At 51.5% G+C, this 18,350-nt stretch overlaps 2 protein-coding genes across 12 annotated transcripts in view; one reads left to right on the top strand and one right to left on the bottom strand.

The window, feature by feature from the left end:
* FYCO1 (FYVE and coiled-coil domain autophagy adaptor 1) overlaps positions 1 to 18,350 on the bottom strand; it is a 74,962-nt gene that overhangs the window by 17,325 nt on the left and 39,287 nt on the right. Inside the window, exon 16 of one of the 10 annotated variants that reach the window (XM_019632895.1) lies at positions 7,234 to 7,315. The exons of the other annotated variants lie outside the window; for them this stretch is intronic. Coding sequence (XP_019488440.1) covers positions 7,297 to 7,315 — 19 coding nt within the window. The 3' untranslated portion in view covers positions 7,234 to 7,296. Of the gene's footprint in view, positions 1 to 7,233; positions 7,316 to 18,350 lie in introns of those variants that run through there. 10 annotated transcript variants of the gene reach the window in all.
* Positions 8,323 to 15,416, top strand: CXCR6 (C-X-C motif chemokine receptor 6). 2 transcript variants are annotated; one of them, XM_019632949.1, is made up of 2 exons: positions 8,323 to 9,807; positions 12,611 to 15,416. In XM_019632949.1, the coding sequence occupies exon 2, from the start codon at positions 12,621 to 12,623 to the stop codon at positions 13,644 to 13,646; it is 1,026 nt and encodes a 341-aa protein (XP_019488494.1). In that variant the 5' UTR covers positions 8,323 to 9,807; positions 12,611 to 12,620; the 3' UTR covers positions 13,647 to 15,416. The 2 variants fall into 2 exon arrangements, with proteins under 2 accessions (XP_019488494.1, XP_019488484.1); XM_019632939.1 differs by having other exon boundaries at positions 8,325 to 9,807; positions 12,600 to 15,416.

The raw sequence follows: 18,350 nt of genomic DNA, 5'->3' as shown, positions 1-18,350 counted from the left end.
ATGGTCCAAAACCAGGAGCCCAAACCTGAAGGTAGCCAGCTAAATAGGTCAAAAGACCGTGGAATGTCAAGAGAAATTTGCTATAACCAGTGTGCTTGGCCCCTGATCTTGTGTAACTGAATTTCTATCTCTCTAGAGGTATTTATCCATGTGCAACAGGTGGTATCTGCTATCACACAAACACCTCCTTGTTCAGCAAGAAGATAAATCAAGGGCCATGCAATGGTCTAAAACTACTTTAGCCAATGAGTCAACTGATCGCTCTTGGGCTGCTATCGCTTTGTCGAATCGGCTTGCTCTCCCACGTTAGGAAGAGATTTCTTTTCTTTTTTAACTAAAATTTATTGGGGTGACAATGGTTAGTAAAAGGAAGAGATTTCTGATCATGCATTTATTGGCACTTACTTCAACCCAAGGGAGAAAAGCCCTCCCTATGGAAACAAACCAGGAGTCACGTACGCCGCCGGAAGTTTGCTAGAGACCTAATGGAGTGGACCAATGGGAGGCCTCTGATGTTTTATGGATGTTAACAGGGACAATTAAATGTCCCAATAAACAATGACCTCCAAGTTGCCAGGTATTTAAAGCATTCATAGGTCTATGGAAAATGCTGTCCACCACAAACAAAAATGAAACCGGGTAGAGTACAGAGGACTCCAGCTAAGGTCTGGTTACTAATGAATTCATTAGCTAGAAATTCCTGATTGACCCTTTCAAGCTATGGGTTGGAAAAATTAACATGTCATTCTTTGAGAGGCCATCGCTTCCTAATGGGGTCTTTTATAAAAACCTTGCAAAGAGGTGTAAACCAGTTTGAAAACCCTTGGGTCATACAAATGCCACTGGGTGATTTCTTAGGATGATACTTAGATAAGGAAAATAATGTGGGGGAGTGAAACTATACAACTAGCCAAGATGGAGGATTTAACTGTGCTAGATTGGTGACACCGGGGCAAGGCTGAAACAAGGTATAGAACAGCTGGCCATCATAGCCTAACCTGAGAGGTAACATCCACAGGCTTGAGAGTGTAATGACAGTGGCATTTGGGACTAGAGAGACACTGGTTACAGGTAAGACCAAGAGGTCTCCAACATCGTGAAGAGATTGGAACTTATGGTGACAGAATCATGTCAGAAACGTTTCCCCCTTTTTTAAGTGATTGAGAAACGCAGATAAGGGCATCGTCTTCCCAAGAAACAGCGGGCAAAGGAAACGGGAGAATGAGCAGGGGAAAGACAGTATGCAGGCCTGGTCTGGTCATCGTTGGGAAGCTGTCTCCTTCAGCTGTCGTCCGCTTCAGTTCCTGGAAATCTTTACCTCCACGTCACCAGTTAGCGTGCAGGTCCAGTTAGGGTTTGGCGCTTTCTTTAGATGTGACTTGTGAAGCCAAGAGTCTACCCCTGGAGTTGGTGGTGTGAGGGTTAGTTAACAGTAGCCGATAGGGGCCTTTCCAACAAGGTTGAAAAGAGTCTTTTGGGGATGTCTTTTCCAGTAGACGGAATCTCTGGGATATAAGGAGTGATGCTTGAGGTCTTCAGCTCCTGGAAGCGTGTTGTGAAAAGATTGTTCTACTGAAGCATGGTGACTCTCAACAGAAGCAACAAGGCCTTTACAATACTGAAGTATGTCTCCTTTTTTTTTCAGGTGTGGATCAAAAAAGGCAGGAGCTAGGTGCAGTGGGTGACCTGTGACTATCTCAAAGGGTGAGAGTTTATGAGTTCCGAAAGGGGCAGACCTGAGACTTAAAAGGCCTAATGGCAGTGCTACTGGTCAGGATATTTGAAGGGTCTCTACAAATTTTGCCAATAGTCTTAATGCCATTAGTGCATTCAACTACCCCTCAGGACGGAGGGTGTTAAACACAGTGAAAGTGTTAAACCCACCAAATAGCACAGACCTATCGAATCACCTAGCGGGTGAAATGAATTCTCTGGTCACTGTGAAGTTCAAGGTGGGTTCCCCAGGTAAAATAATCTTTTCTCACAGAATTTAGCCCCAGGAGAGGCCGTAGCCTGCCTACAAGGGAAAGCCTCAATCCAGTGAGAAAACATACAAACCATGTCTAAAACATATTTCTATCCATGAGATGGGGGTAGCTGCATGTAATCCATTTCTCAAATCTTGAACCATTGGGTAATTGAAAGTGTCTGGGGGCAGTGTGGACAGGTTTCCCAGGACTGTATTTTGGGCAAGCGAGGGAAGAAAAGTAGACACTTTTTGTGGCCTTATTAATATTTCCCTCCTGGTACTGATTCATAAAGGTTATCATTTTATCAGCAGACCAATGATTCAATGCATGTACAGTAATCAGCAATGGGGATTTTAGATTATCTGGCACGACTGGGTTATTTGGCCCAAACCTGAGCTCCCTCTTTTTATCAAATCAGCAGTTACTAGATTTCCAGTTTTGTGTTTCCTTTTCTTGGGCCAGTTGTTAGACATCTCTAGCCAACTTTTTAGATTGTAAGTTTGGGGAAACATCCCTTTGGACCACGCCACAGGTTGGGTTATTGGTTCCTTTGAGAGCAGCGTTCTTGGCAGAAATGTCGGCGAGGTGGTTTCCTTTAGCCTCCAGGGAGTCAAGTCTGGGATGTGGGCGTAGGGCATGCAGTAAGTTACGGACCTAAAGGCCATTTCTAATTTATTCCCATCAGAGCTAAGGAAGCCTCACTGTTTCCACAGCATTCCAAAGTCACTAGTTACTCCAAAGGCGTATCTGCTGGCAGTATAGATGTTTGCAGTCTTGCCTTTGGCTAAAATGAAGGCCCAAGAAAGAGTGTACGATTTAGCCTGTGGGCTGAGGTGGCCAAGGTGCTGGCCACTGACTTCTAAATGAGTTGCAAGTGCATATCCATCCAGCACATTTACCAGGTCCACTCTTTACATAAGGATCATCAGTGAACCATGAGAAGCCAGTGTTTTCCAAAGGAGTTTCTTTAAGTCATCACAGGGGGTCGGAGGTGATCTGTCAGTCAAACAGTCATGAGGAGTATCCTCCTCGGAGGAGGGAAGAAGGTTATTTCGGTGAGAGAGAGTTACACGGGGAGCTGTTAGTAAGAGGATTTCATAAGAGATGGAATGACTGGCAGAAAGGTGTTAACGGTGACAGGAATTCGGGAGGGTTCCTACTGCTTGGGGCACAAAGATGGTTAGCGGGGAATCCATGACTATTGCTCCAGTGGCCTTAACCCAAAGGACAGCAGCAGGAACGGCTCTGAGGCAAGGGAGGTACCCTCGTGCCACAGGGTCTAGCTGTTGGGTATAATAATCTCTATGGGTCGATGGTGGTCCTCATGTTTTTGGGGTGAGTGCCCCAAGAGCATTCTCTTCCTTTTCATACACAAAAAGGAAAAAAAGGAATGAGGTGTTCTTTATTTTCACACTGGAAGGCAGCATACACAGCGGCAACGTGAGGTCAGCCGGCTGACAGCAGGCATCTAGGCCTTGTGATCCGACGGCCCTCCTTGCTGCCTCTACACCACGGGGGCACCAAGTTCCCGGATCCACCTTGCGTGGGGCCAAGACTTGTGCTGGAAAACTGGTGTGGCACCCACGGCCATGCCGGGGAGGGCTCTGCAGCTTTCCTGGCCAATGAACAGACCCTGAATCCCAGAGCTCGGGTGAGTGCAGGACCTACTATCTCCGGGACATCGGAAATACAAAAGAGGAGGTTCCGGTTCAAGCAGGTGACGTAGGAAATGCTCAACTCACCTCCCCCCACGGACACGCCGAATCTACAGCTATACACGGAACAATTCCCCCTGAAAAAACTCTTAATGACTGGCGGAGCGACGCCTTCACACTGGGCAAGCGAGAGGAAAACGACTGAAGTGAGTGGAAAGACTGAGACCCGATCTCACCATGGATCCCAGCCCTGGCGTGGTGACCCACCACCAGGAGGGAACGCAAACCCCAGCTGGGCTTTCCCTGCCACACTGGACCGGCACCACAGCCGTCAGCCACTCCCATCTGCAGGAACCTGAGACTTAAGGCTACTGGCTAAGAAATGCGCATGGGGGTGTCCGTTGGTAGTGTCAATTCAGGATAAAAGGGCAGACGGAATGCTGACAAAATCAAGACAAGAATCGGCGACAGGTCCTTGAAGGAGGAAGACCCTGAGTCACACATGGAGTGGCTGGTGCTGGGTCAGCACAGCCTCACCCAAGGGCAGACTGCAGCCATCTCCACCTCCAGCAGGATTTTCTTGGACACAAAAGCAGGCTATTTGCTACCAACTTTCAAAGCCTCTCTGAGCGGGAGGGATAGTGCACAGGGAGAGGCCTCTGTCTTCTTGGGAAATCTCCAAGCTCAGGGTCTGGCTGCTTTCAGGCTGCCTGGACGTGACACCTGCTCGCCGCCAGGCCCGACAGCTGCCCTCTCCGCCATACAGCTCCCTGTCTACTGCCGGAGTGCTGAGGCCGCTGGGTGTGGGTCTGCTCTCGGGGCGCTGCTGCGAGCGGCTGATGGGGGGCTGGTACTGGGAGCCTCCAGGGCTGCCTCGATCATCACATACCCACTAGCGCCCAGCCAGGCTGCCTGTGTACGGTCCACGTCAGCCTATGACAAGTAGGACAGCCTATCTTCACAAACACCCTGTCCGTTGGGGGCTGAGCACCACCGGCCCTCAGCAGCGGGGCTCCTTCTAGCTGGAGCTCACTGTGGCTCCAGAGGGCAGAGAGCTGGCATAGCTCTTGGGTGCGGGGAGAGGGGGGAGGTCACTCCAAGGTGGTCCCAATCTTGGCTTTATGACTGTGTGACTCTGGGTAAGCCCCTTCCTCCTCTGAGACTTCAGTTTTCTCTTCTTCAAACGGGAGGAGGTGGAACCTGTTGGATTCCAGGTCTGCTGGCTTAGAAGGCTGTAAGTTTCGAAGGGCTTGGAGAAGGCGCCTTACGGGGCGCGCCAGCTGGTAAGAGGCGGCTTGCTCTGGGCAGCTCCCTGCCCTCGGCCTTCGCCCCTCACCAGGGAAGATGCAGCAAGAGCACGGCCTGCAGCGCCTTGTCACTCTTGTCACTCTTCGCTCTTCTTCCTCCCGGCCCGACCCGGCCCTAACCTCTGACCTCCTTCTCGCTGCTCTTCCGACCACTGGCTTTCACACCCCCACCCCTCACCCTGGGACTAACAGAATCACAGCATGTCCGTGTGAGAAGCAGCTCAAGAGACCAATCAGTCCGAACCCCACCTGACAGCCGGGGAGGCAAGGGGTCTAGGGGAGAGGAGGCAGGCCAAGGTCACTCAGGCCTACCTCATTTCATTTGCTTTTATCTTTGTCCAAAGTGCAAATAGCATAAATGAAAAAGATAAATACGTATGATGAAACAAACTCTGAGAACTGTAGCTGGTTCTCTCAATCCTCACGTATTTAGGATAAAAGCTGTCCTTCTCCTCCTGCATCTCCCCTTCTCGGGCCATCACGACAGACAACCCAACTACCTGCAAGTGGATGGTGCCCAGAGGGGTCCCCCAGACCCGTGCCAGTCCTGGCTGAGGCCCTGCATTGGGGGAGCTGAGCAAGGTGAGGAGAGGTGGCAGTGTGCGTGCATGGGTGATGCAGTCTCGAAGGCAATGAATAGGGGTGGTTTTCTTTGCAATGGATTTTCAAGCTGTGGGCCACGACCCATTCAGGTTGTGAATCAATTTAGTCATTTCTGACCAACACTAAAAAAACAGAATGGAAACTATCAGTGCAATAGCATACTGCATGTTGTAAGGGTAAGTTTTATGAGGCTCCTGCTTTGACTTGAAGTCTACACATGTACACACCTGGGCAGTCAGGTAAAATGTGTTTCTTATTGTGGGATGCAGGGGAAAATGTCCAAGCAACTGTGTTAGAAGATGTCAAAGGACTAAAAAGTTTGAGAATGACAGGGAGAAGCAAGGCCACAAGGGGGCAGCCTATCTCCTAGTACAGCCATTTCCTTTGGTTGCCAGCGGCATTTTTCTCAGAGATGCTGCGAGACAAAACTCACCCTGTTCACAAGTGACCTTCCTCCTCCCCTTGCTCCGGCAACAGGCGCTTACTGCTAGCTAGGTGGCCTCATACGGCTGATGGCACGTCGCCCTTTCCTGCTGAGATTCTGTTCCTGAGCCTGCGGCCAGGCCAACCGAAGCTGTCTTGAGGCACACACATCTGTCTGTCAACTTGCTCCAGCCTCTGGGGGTGGTCATCTTGGCATCCCTGGGCACCGACCCTGTGCACAGTCTGTGCTCAATAAACGGCTGGATTATGTGCCGCAGGCTACGGTGGTTTCTGTCCCAAATGTCCCCAATGCAGGACATGATGGAGGCCCCACTTAAGAACTGGGTAAGAATAAAGAAGTGGCCCTGGACAGAGCAGACGATGAGGCAGTCCCCAGCATGCAGTCCAGGGGCTCTGTCTGCCTGAATGAGGGGTCTTGGTGGGGTCTCTGCAGCTGGAGTCTATAGTACTTCCTTCTCACAAATCAAAATGCCATCATCTCTTTTTCTTTTAATTACTATAAAACTTTTTCATTTAATTACTGTAGACCGGCCAGGAAGCAGACTCTCTGCTTTTGTAGAATGGCCGGGGAAGGAACGGATGCCCGAGGCCCCTGTGGCCGTGTCTGGCTGACAAACTTCCTCGGAGGGCTCCATCTATTACTCTGCCTCGCTAAGCCCAGCACAGTTAGGAGCGGTGCTCTGCCTCGTCACACAGGCCCTGCAGCCCCCAGGTCAGCCTCCGCCTGTGAACAGTCTGGGAGCTGCAGAGGTCTTCGGCTTATAACGGCACTGTCAATACAGGAGCCGCCAGCCTCACGTGGCTCCTAAAACTCAAATTCATCAAAAGTTTAAAAAACTAAAAATCTGGCTCCTTGGTCTTGCACTAGTCACACTTCAAGTATTCAGTGGCCACGCAGGCTGGTGGCCACTGTGTCTGTCAGACAGCAGTGACACAGGATGCACCTGTCACTGCAGAAGGCTCTATTCAACAGCACGGTTTGGAAGGTTCAGGGGCACCTTTTCATTTTACTATTAAATTCCTAGTTTTTCTTTTAGTCACTGGCTTCCTTTTTTTTTTTTCAGATTTTTATTGGGGAATTGGGGGAAGGGGAACAGACAAGTTGCTGTCGTTTTGTTCTTCAGTCTAGTTGTGGAGGACGCTGCTTCACTGGCCCAAGTTGGCACCATCATTGCGCTCTTCCCGGGCGAGGCAGATCAGATCAGTTGCCGGCTTCTGGACGGCCGCTCACGCTGGTTGCTGGCTACACACAGTAGCCCATGGCAATCCACTGCAGCAGGGGCTGCAGCCTACACCGTCGCTGGTGACTTAAGGCAGTCACTGGCTTCCTTTTTGTCTAAAACCCAAGTGAAGAAGAGCGCTTCTGGTAATCTGATTTCTGATCACTTGTAACTATGGTCTGACACCACACTCAAGCCTGCAGGTCCATCCTCAAAACGAACACTTGGGGGCGCCATGAGCAAGCCACACCCAGCTCACAGCTGTCTGTTGGGCTCCTTTTCAGAGGCTCTTTTAGCTTGTCCTCCACAGCCCCTGTCACTCACCAAGGCCTCGCCTTTAGCCCTTTCTGGCAGCGGTAGTAATTGCCGCATCCCCCGGTAACATCCTAACTCAGGCTCAGGCTCGAGAACATCAGGCGCTTGGGAAAGGTGAGGTCAATTCAGTCTGACTTCCAAGGTAAACCTGCAACTGGCATGGCTGCCACTGTCCTTTTCTTCTTCCCTCAATCTATTCAGAAAATGTTTAAGTATTCTAGGGGAAATCCAAGACATATAACTGGGCACTTGCCCTTAAGAAGTTTACTGTTTTGTTTCAAAGACAAGCAATGCCCTTGAAACAATGAGCATGACAAATTGGCAGATAAGAAAAGGCACTTTGTGAAGCAGCTGAAATAAAATTCTGGTCTCCAAACTGTGAATGGCCCTGCTCCTCCCATCTAACTGCAAGTTTTCCATTGGAGAACTTTCCACTGGAGAACAGTCATGAAAAATGTGGTCATGCTCTGAAAGACACATCACCCCGACCCCCAAGCACCTACATGCAGGCACACAGTTGTGGAGGGTTTTACCCATGGAGTACAAGTGATTGCTAAGAGAAGAGCAAGACCGAGTGAGCGTGTCTGACAAGGGTCAGGCTGGTCAAGCTCCGCCTTATGAACTGGTCCCAAATGACATAGTTGGCTTGTCCCTGGGTAAAGTTCCTCCCTCAAGCTTAAAAGATTCAAAAATGTCACTCTAAAGGGATGTCTTTCCCCCAAAGGTCTCTTTCATAAGGATGGATGCTTTGGCCTATCGCCCCTCCAGTATTTGGGTCAGCCCATTCCTCCATCAGCCCCTGCATCTCCCCACCCACCCATCCATCAGTCTAGAGGTATGTATTCTACAGAGCCTCACGGCTCCTGCCCTCAGGTGACACCTCATTCATTTGTACCAGTTTGGTGGAAAGGAGAGTTTGCAGTAGTTCATTCAAAGACTTGGAAAATCCAGTAGAGGTCTTCAGATCTTTTACCAGGCCCCCCCGGGGATAGCTCCATACTCAGGGTACTACAGGGAAGAGATCCCAGGTGGCTCCTGGGGACACATGTGTTCTTGGACAAGTGAGCTAATCTCTCCAATTTGCTTATTTGCCTGTAAGTGACTAGGATTAGACGACTCTACATGGAAGCATCCAGCCCAGGGTCCAAACCCTAGTAGAGCTGAGTGTTATCTAGTCTCTAGATCCTGGGGCTGCGTCTGGTCCCTGCTCCCAACGCCTGGCACCCTGCCCTCGGGAATACCCACAGGACAGGGCTTGCCCAGCAGGGGGGGCAGAGCACCAGCCCTGGGGGGAGGCAGGCTGGATGGGAGTGCAGCATCAGGGGAGGGAGGCCTGGTGACTCCGCAGGAGGGTAGCCACTTCTGGGAAAGCAGGAACGGAGTCCACATCTCTACCCAGTACCCTTTCCACAGAGCGGGCAGTGGGGCGTCTGACCCAGCAGACATTCCTCCAACTTCTGCCTCACAAATGTTATTTCCCAGAAGTGCCCAAGTGTTTGGATCATGGAGACCAATACCTAGAAATGGAGTCTGATCAAGGTGTTCAATATCTGGGGCATTCCGGAAGTGGAGGGGCTAGGCAGGATGAGCAGGGTGGGGGAGCACTGCCTGCGAGGGGCCCAAGTGGTGTGGCCTTAGGAGGGAGGGCTGCGTCAGGCCCTCTGGCAGACCCATCTGGAACCCATTGGTCTAGCAATGACAGAGACCTGGGTTTGTATCCTGGAAGTGCCACTTACTAGCTGTGTGCACATGGGGCTGTTATTTCGACTACGGTCCTCCGTGTTCTCATCTATAAAAGGGGGTGCCTATTCTGCAGGGCTGCTATGAGGGCCAGTGGCTAACATGTATGTGGAGGCTGCATGCATACACAGAACCCAGGCCACAGCTGGGACTCTGCATTCGTCCAGACCCAAACTGTCCCAGACTCACGGCTAATATATGAAACAATTTTAAGGTACAAACACCATCTTCAGTGGACTGCCAGAGCCAGACCTACTTAATGCTCCCCTCGGTTTACAAATAAAAACCCTCTTGAGACCTGGCAGAAGGGTAAGTCCCCAGCCAGGTGGCAGGAGGTACACAGTATCAGAGCCTCCACTTCCTAGCTTTGACCTTCAAATTAAATGGGTGCAGGCTGGTCATGTGGATTCTTATCTGCAGGAGGGGTTGGGTCTCTATCATCACCAAATAAGAGTTCTTAAAAACTATTCAGCGGAAACCCGGACCACATCAGAGAGGCAGACCCTGCAGCTGAACAAAGCTCATCTCTGGGACTGACAGAGCATCTCTGCCGGTGAGTCATTTGTCATCCTCTGTATAGGTAAGACAGGAACTCCAGGCTGTCGGGGCTCCGATTCCTGCCTGCAGCACAGTTGGATGCAAAATGCCCCAGCTTTAGAGCTCAATTGCTCTCGGTTCGGGTTCCATCTCTGCCATTTGCTGCCGTGAGGGTTAGAGGATTGTGGAAATGACTTGACATGGTCCTGGGCGCAGAGCAAGTGCCTGTAAGCTTGTGGTACTGGCAGTGACGGTGTGATGAGACCCTCCGAAGGAGATAAGGAGAAGCTAGTTCTGTTTTTGTTTCTTTTGTAGTTTATAAGACAGGCTGCTATCTCAGATTATGGTTTACTTTCTTGTCTCAATGTATTGCCACTGTAGAAATTTTGGAAAATATAAAAAATACATAAAGGAGGAAGGGAAATAAATCACCCCTAATTCCACTGGCCAGAAGCAAACTGCTGACAAAATCTGGTCATTTTTCTGTTTTAAAAAATACAGCCAAAATCCTATAGCGGATCACGGATCCTTAAACAAGGGGTCCATAGAGTATGCGGCAGAGGGGGTCGTCAAAAGGGTTCACGAATCCCCAGAATTGCAGGGGTGTGTGTACATATTTCTGAGATAAAGGTCTGTGGCTTTTACAACTCTATAAGGGGTTTATGATCCAAGGTTAACAATCATGACCAATTTTACATCCTTTTTGTCATCTATTCATTCTAATAGTAACAGCCAATACTAACTTTGCATATTTACTTTGTGCCTACACTCTTCTAAGCAATTTAAATGCATTGCATTTTTCACAATATGAAAGCCACTTTCTAAACATTATATTCTATTTATCTCTGAATTATAATTTGCTTACTTACTGTATATATTACTTTTAATTTTTAGAAATCAACATAGAACTTTGGTTATAGATGATAAATGGTTTTGACATTTCTAGAAGGAAAAGTAGTTTTTCATATTCTATCTGCACAGAGCTGTGCAGTGCCAATCTACTAACACACTATTAAAGGTCACTAATTATCACAAAGGCATTTGCACGGGACCTTTGAGGAAACATGTAATGTCAGGATAAGGATGCAGCAACAGCCATAATAGGATTTCTTTAAAAAAGGGCAAAAATAAGTCAAGCAATAATGGAGATTTGACATTACTCTTAAGGAAAGCAAAGCTGCCTGTTTCATATTCTACATGATGAAAAAAAGTTTTTGTCTCTGAGTGAAACAGTAAGACATACACGCCGTCATCTGACCTACTTACCCAGCAGCCCAGAGAGCTGGTAGGGCACGATGCCTACCGGCTGGCCTATCACTCATAGAGAGCTGACGTTTTGTGGTCTGGGAGCAGGGGCTTTTTACTGAGTAGTCACATCCCAAAGGCAAGGTCCTTTGCTGGAGAGAAAGGGCGCTTTGCCCCCAGGAAAAACCGAGATGGCACCCCCAGGGCTGACACCGTTTCCAGTCAGGAAAAGGAAAGTCTCTGAGCAGCTAAGTAAGAAGGTGTCTCCTCTTATATGCCCTCGTCTGGTCGGGCGATATCTGATGTTGCTAAACCGAACGCCTGCTCCTCTTAAAACATCATCTTGAGGTACGAGGTACACGGCACTGGGTCACAGGAAACGACCCACCGTGCGCTGCGGTCCTGCAGGGTGCTGGCCTGGCACTCCAAGGCCGATGCAGCTGCCCCTGCTCCCAGGCCATGGGTCACAGCACCTCTGTGCCCGGCCTGTGGACCTCAGCAGGGTCACAGGGCGGACAAAAGGGTCAAAGGGAAGTGAGGCCATGAACGGCTGGGAGCCCATGGCAAGCAAGGCAGCCGTTTGGGCTTCGCTACAAGTTCACTGCAAGGCCACCCACTGGCCTCGCTGCAGCAACCCACCCACTGGCATCTTCCAATTGATAAAGGAGACCCCTCAGCCCTAAACTGCTAGCCATGAAAGCAAACGCAATGTCCCCGTCGGGGGAAATCTACCTGTGAAGAGGTTGCAGAGGGTGGAGAAGCTTTCAGGAACCGAGGCTCTGACAGTGGGCCACAGTAACTGGGGCAGCTGATAACGGAGAAGGCTGGGGTTGGGGTTGGGGAGGGAGAACTCCCCATACCCTGCTCAGGAAGCCACCTCAGCCAAAGTGCTGGGCAGCCATGTTCTTTTCTGTACCTCGTTTTCCCATAAGCCGTCTTTAAAAATCTATGCAATTGAGGGCAAGAAAAGGTAGGAGGCACGGCCCACCCAAGCACGAGTCCTGGCCATCCCACGCACCTCCTAGTCCCTAGGAGTCCCCTTGATGGTGGACCCCCCTTCTGTCCCTCCTCTCCTCCCCTCCCCCCGAAGGGGAATATGTGCCATAGCTTTCAGCGTGAGCAGTGCAGGGGTCTAACTTAACAGAAAATGGGGCACAGGGTGGGCAGGCACCTGCTGGGAGGCACGGGCAGATGAAGGCGGGCTCTCCCCACGAAACAGCAGTTTCTCTCCCAAAGGGAACTGTCCCCGTTGTACCACATGGCGCCCTTTGATTTCAAAGTCAGCACAGGATTTTATGCAACGTGCGTGGGGTCACGTGTCACCTCACAGATGGGTGAGGTCCTGAGACTTTTAGTGCCAGTGAAGGACTCCGTGTCTAGTCTGAGCAACTTCCCCGTACAACGGGCTGTCTACAGCATACCAGAGTGTGCTGGCGGGGAACAGAACAGCAGGTGGGTTTAGGACGTGATGATTTGCCCCCGAAATGTGGGCAATGGGGCAGGGGGAAGGCAGGAGGGGTGACCCCTCAGCCTCAAACAGAATTCCTGTGTTTTGACTCACAGATGTTCAACAGCACAGATACCATGGCTGAAGACGATTACAAAGACCTCGGGCTCTTCGATACTCCCAATTCCACCATCGAGGAGCGCCAACGCTTCGTGCAGTTCAACAAGTTCTTTCTGCCCTGCATGTACGTGGTGGTGTTCGTCTGTGGCCTGCTGGGCAACTCTCTGGTGCTGGTCATATACATCTTCTACCAGAAGCTAAGGAGCCTGACGGACGTGCTGCTGATGAACCTGCCCCTGGCGGACCTGGTGTTTGTCTGCACGCTGCCCTTCTGGGCCTACGCGGGCATCCATGAATGGGTCTTCGGCGGGGTCATGTGCAAAGCCCTGCTGGGCATCTACACTTTGAACTTCTACACGTCCATGCTCATCCTCACCTGCATCACCATGGACCGCTTCATGGCCGTGGTGCTGCCCACCAAGGCCTACAACCAGCAAGGCAAGCGGATGGGCTGGGGCAAGGCCATCTGTTTATCCACCTGGGTGGTCTCCCTGCTGATGTCCTTGCCGCAGATCATCTATGGCAGCGTCAGTCGCCGCGACAAATCCATCTGTGGTTACCACAATGAGGAGATGTCCACTGTGGTTCTGGCCACCCAGATGAGCCTGGGGTTCTTCCTGCCACTGCTCGCCATGATTGTCTGCTACTCGGTCATAATCAAGACCCTGCTCCACGCCCGAGGCTTTCGGAAGCACAAGTCTCTCAAGATCATCTTCCTGGTGATGGCTGTGTTCCTGCTGACCCAGACACCCTTCAACCTCGTGAAGCTCGTCGGCAGCACAAGGTGGGAGTACCACACCATGATCAGCTTCCACTACGCCATCACAGTGACGGAGGCCATCGCCTACCTGCGGGCCTGCCTCAACCCTGTGCTCTATGCCTTTGTTGGCCTGAAGTTCCGTAGGAACTTCTGGAAACTTGTGAAAGACATTGGCTGCCTCCCCTACCTGGGGTCCGCAAGCCAGGGGAAGTCTTCAGAGGACACTTCCAAGTCGTGTTCCGCCTCCCAGCATGTGGAAGCCACCAGCATGTTCCAGCTGTAGGCCTCGTGGGGCTTGGAGAAGCTGCTCAGATGGCGGCGGCGTCTGGATGCGGCGAGGACGGCTTTGTGTATAGCTTATGCACTCCATGGAGAAGTACCCAAGCGCTGCAGCTGCTGCGGAAAGCTTCGTCGCAGGCAGGAACACATCTGTTCTTTTCATGAACACCCAGGCCTAAAGCTCAAAGGGGAGTCTAAAAACTGTAAGGGCTCTTCTGCCTCCATCCCTGAGAATCCTGGCACCAAGGCAATGACATCTGATTCTAAAGACTTTCGGGTCACCTTATCAGACTGGCACTAGAACTGAAGGTTGAAGAGGGGAGAGTGGCCAACAGAGCTGCGGATGGCAGGTGACACTCTGGGCTCCCAAGTGCAGAAGGTCCTTCTGGCTCCTGGGAGGCAGGGGAGGTGAGAGCAGCCATGAATACAAGTGCTGGCCCATTCGGCTCAGACCTCAATCACCAGGCACCGGACAGAAATAAGATCAGGTTCTGCCTCACCTTGGGGTTTGGCTTTTATGTAGGTAGATGCTGATGTTCTTTCTCTGATTAATCCTGGAAGGACTTAGCACCAGGAAACACGAATGGGCCAAAACAAACGAGTCGGCTGAGGACTGCACCGGTCCACAGACTGCTAGAAAAGGGTGCGCAGCAGAGTCTAAGCCTGTCATGAATCTAAGAGGTGATTCTGAAACATGGGGTCTACTCATTTAAAAACGGAATTATCCTATGCCTGACACACACCCACACACACCAAACAGCATATAATTTTCATGACTAAGAAAGCTGTTTTTAAAAGCCTCCAAACTACTTTTAACCTTAGGCACATTTTATTTTAATGTAGTCCACCTAGAATATACTATAAGTGATCATTTGTGGGCTCATGGCCCAAGAAATAAGTGAAAACTGTAAATGTTCAGGGCACTGCTCGCTCTATCAAGGAAGTAGAACGTACCAGTGAAAACGGCCCAGCTCCTTTGCTGTGGCTTCCAACCTCCTGCCCATGAGGGGAGGTGCATTTGTTTCACCTCCATAATGTGGCCTTGGGATGAGGCAGTTTTAAATGTCAGGCACCTGTGCATGTTCACAGACCCTGACAGTCTGCTCAATAGGCTTAACGTTGCCTTTTTGGCTCATGCATCACAAATCACTCACTGTACTATGGAGAGCCAGCGGATGCCAGGTGATGGCAGTACACGAGGTGGGCCAGGATGGCTCAGGGTTGCAGAGACCAGACCTGAACCCCAGCTCTGCCCCGCACTAGCTGGTAGGACCAGTGGGGAATCTCTTAGCCTCGTTCATTTTGGTGAAACGTGGACCATACCAGCACCCAGCTCTCAGGGCTGGCATGGGGAGGACATGAGATAATGCACACAAAACGTTTAGCACAGTCTGCATTCATGGGCAGAAGGGCTGCAAAACACCAGGAGCTTTGTTCTTACAAGAACTAGTACGACTACTCAGCTTTAAAACAAGATGGAACACTGCCATTTGCGACAACATGGGTGAATCTTGAGAGTATCATGCTAAGCGAAGTCAGTCAGGCAGAAAAGGACATGAATCATGTGATTTCACTTACATGAGGGATATAAAACAGAAAGCAACAAATGAATTAACATAACAAACAAACAAATCTCACTGACACAGACAACGGTACGGTGGTTACCAGACAGGAAGGCGGGTACAGAGAGGTTGAAGACAGTAAAGGGGGCAAAATACATGGTGATGGAAGGAAACTAGACTTTGGGTAGAGAGCACACAATGCAATGGATAGATGATGTATTATAACATTGTACATTTGAAACTTTTATAATCTTAACCAATGTCACCCCAATAAATTTAAAATAAATAAAAAAAGACCTAGCAACACAACACGGAAGCCGTCCACCGCTCTCCGTGTGCTGGTGAGGCCGGGAGGGTCTGCTCCGCGCCTTCCAGAGGCCACGCCCGCCCTGGTCCACAGCACAGGCCGGAGCCTGCCGACGATTTCATAAACATGCCTCAATGCACCCACGACGAAAGTGACTTTACTGTACTCAGGCTGCAAGGGCCGCCCAGCACATCCTCCAACAACAAAATCTGCCCTTCTCCTGGTGACAAGGCTTTCATCATTTTAAAATCGGCTTCTAAAGGGATCTTCTGTCATCTCCTTTTGTGCGTTCACCCCAATGTTCGGTCCTTCTGACAGAGGGCACTAGCCCCTGACTTCCCTGACAGTGACCCTTCCTGGGCGGAGGCCCTAACTGGGAAAGACGGGAGGAGCGGGGGAGCCGGAGCGCCAGGGCTGCACGTCACACGTCCCCAGAGGGAAGCAGTGTGCTGTGACGGGAAGAGCAGGAGGCCGGGCCACGCACACCGGCTCAGTGAGAGCTGCACCTGTGTGTGTCCTTGGGCGGGCCGCTCAACCTCCCCCAGCCCATTTCGCTGCCCACACGGCTAATGACTGCCGTCCCTCCCAGAGTGCTGAGGAGGCATGGACAGTGCACTGAGCGTCAAGCTGGGGGCTGCCTGGCCATGGCAACGGAGGGACCACTGGCTTCTGCCTGACTAGGCGCCTGCCGGCTGAGTCAAACAAGACCGGGCACCCGTCAGGCCATGCCCCATCCCGGCCTGTTCGCTATGCCTTCTCTCCAGGCTCCCTGCAGAAAGGTTTTTCGCTGGCCCTTCCACAGCTTAGGAAAACGCGCCCGCCTGTTCCCAGGAAGAGCCTGGGGGCTGACTCTTCCTTCACCTTCTCCTCCTCCTCAGTCACTCACTGGTCCTACACAACCTGGGTCCTTACCCGCTACACCTAGGAGTAGATATGACTTTACAACCCCTCCCCTGGGTACACACCTTTACTGGCAACAGACACTGGCACAGCCCATGTCGGTCACAGAGGGCTTTTGCATCGTGACTTCACACAACAGCCCAACAAGGACAAGTTCCCAGCCTCAGACCAGCTCTTCTCCTGTCTTGGCTCTCCCCTCTGCTCACACATACCGAGGTGTAAGGGGCCTGAGGTGCAGGGGGAGGGTTGGGGGAGGGGGCCAGGCTGGGTGTGGACCCTGGCTCGCTCCAATCCAGTCTGCCTCGGGTGTGGCCTCAGGGTCTGGGGGTGAGGAACGTGCTCCTCCCCGACCCCAACATGTCCCTAGTACTTGGTGGTGGGGGTGGTTAGGGGCCATGGGTGGCCACATTGTCCAATGTAAACACAGGGTGACACTGATTCCAGAGGCGACCTGGGAGAACCCCAGGTGATCTCCGTGAGCATCTTGCACTGTGGAAATGGTGCTGTGGGAGAGAAAACCCTGAAGCGGCCCCAGCTAGAGGGGTGGCGGCAGAGCAGAAAGCACAGGCCCGGGGTGGTCAGGGCTCTCGCTCCAGCCTCCCCCTGCAAGGGGCTGTCAAGGCAGCGCCCTCATCCATGTGTCGTCCTCTGAGCTCCGAGCTGCCAACGCTGTTGTGCAGGAGGCCTAGCACTATCGTTCCGTTTTCAGATGAGGAAACTGAGCGACTACCTCCTGCCAAAGTTCACAGTCACAGCAGAGCTGCGGTTAAGGACTCAGCGAAGAGCCTTTTTCTGCCCAGAAATGCTGGGTAAGAGGGGCCCCAGGCACCTGCCAGCTCTGCACTCATCTGAAGGTGTAAACGTTAACCCAAGCACAAGGTGGCTTTCTAACCTTAACCATTATTACCATATCCTGTTTGCGTTTCATTTCTGAGATACCAGGCATCAAATCTCCTGGTCGGTAACAAAACCACCACAGCTTCCCCAAAGCATTCTGACCACAAAGCACCAATTCTAGAAAAATTCCTGGTAAAGATGCTCTGTGGGTTGGGGACAATCTGTGTGTGTGTGAGTGTCAGCTTGGGGACAGTCTGTGTGTGAGTATTAGCTCAGCAGCATCTGGGCATCTGGAATGATTTTTCTTGGGAGATAAATGGGTTTCTGGGTGCAAAGTACTGAGCACACAGCAGCAGACAGGCACAGCTCAGCCCTACATATCACAGTGCAGGTAAAATACCATGAAAGACACCGCACCTCCACAGGAGGCCTCCCGGGTGCAGGCACTGAGCTGTACTTCATACATTTCATTCTCTTCTAATCCTTCCAAGAGCCCTAGTGGGGGTGGGTGCTGCCCGCCTCCTCTGTATAGGGGAGGGACCTGAGTTCAGGGGGCACAGGGCCCAAAGCCATGCAGCCCAGTGATTCCGGAGCTCTAGCTCTTCACCACCAGACAATCTCTGTCCGGTCATCAGGAGCGGAGGCCTGGCCTTGAGGAGGCCATGATGGGTGGGAGCTGAGCAGAGGCCAAGGGATCCTGGGCCCAGTCCTGCTCTTTGCTGACTGCGTTTCCCTTCCTTTCTGCCTGCCACCTCAGTCCTGAGACCAGTCGGCTGAGGCGGGCCTGGATGACATGTGTGAGGTACACAGGTACACAGTCATGTCTGGAGGGTTCTGAAGAGTGTCATCTTTTCACCTGAGGTGAGGGGCTGTGTTCCCGCCTCACATCACCACTCTAGCCCTGAGCCACGTTTGGGGGTGGGGTGGGGAAGCATGGGGCGGCATGAGGACAGCTGGGAGGTTGCTCCGGAGTCTGCAGCATCCTGCCAGGTCTCCCTGAAAGCCTGGACTTGGGGATCTCTTCCCGTCCCATCACTGCTAGGAGGGGCAAGGCAGACAACTTCGTTAGCCTTACGAATATACACGAGCAGGGGGTGGACAT

This window comes from Hipposideros armiger, unplaced genomic scaffold (assembly GCF_001890085.2).
Source record: "Hipposideros armiger isolate ML-2016 unplaced genomic scaffold, ASM189008v1 scaffold_18, whole genome shotgun sequence".
In the NCBI taxonomy this organism is placed as follows: Eukaryota; Metazoa; Chordata; class Mammalia; order Chiroptera; family Hipposideridae; genus Hipposideros; species Hipposideros armiger.
Note: the sequence above shows the minus strand (reverse complement) of the source record. Positions and strands in the feature narration are given on the sequence as shown.

What these genes read in the sequence shown, in the direction of transcription:
- CXCR6 (XM_019632939.1), top strand. Translation starts at nt 12,600, where the DNA reads ATGTTCAACAGCACAGATACCATGGCTGAAGACGATTACAAAGACCTC.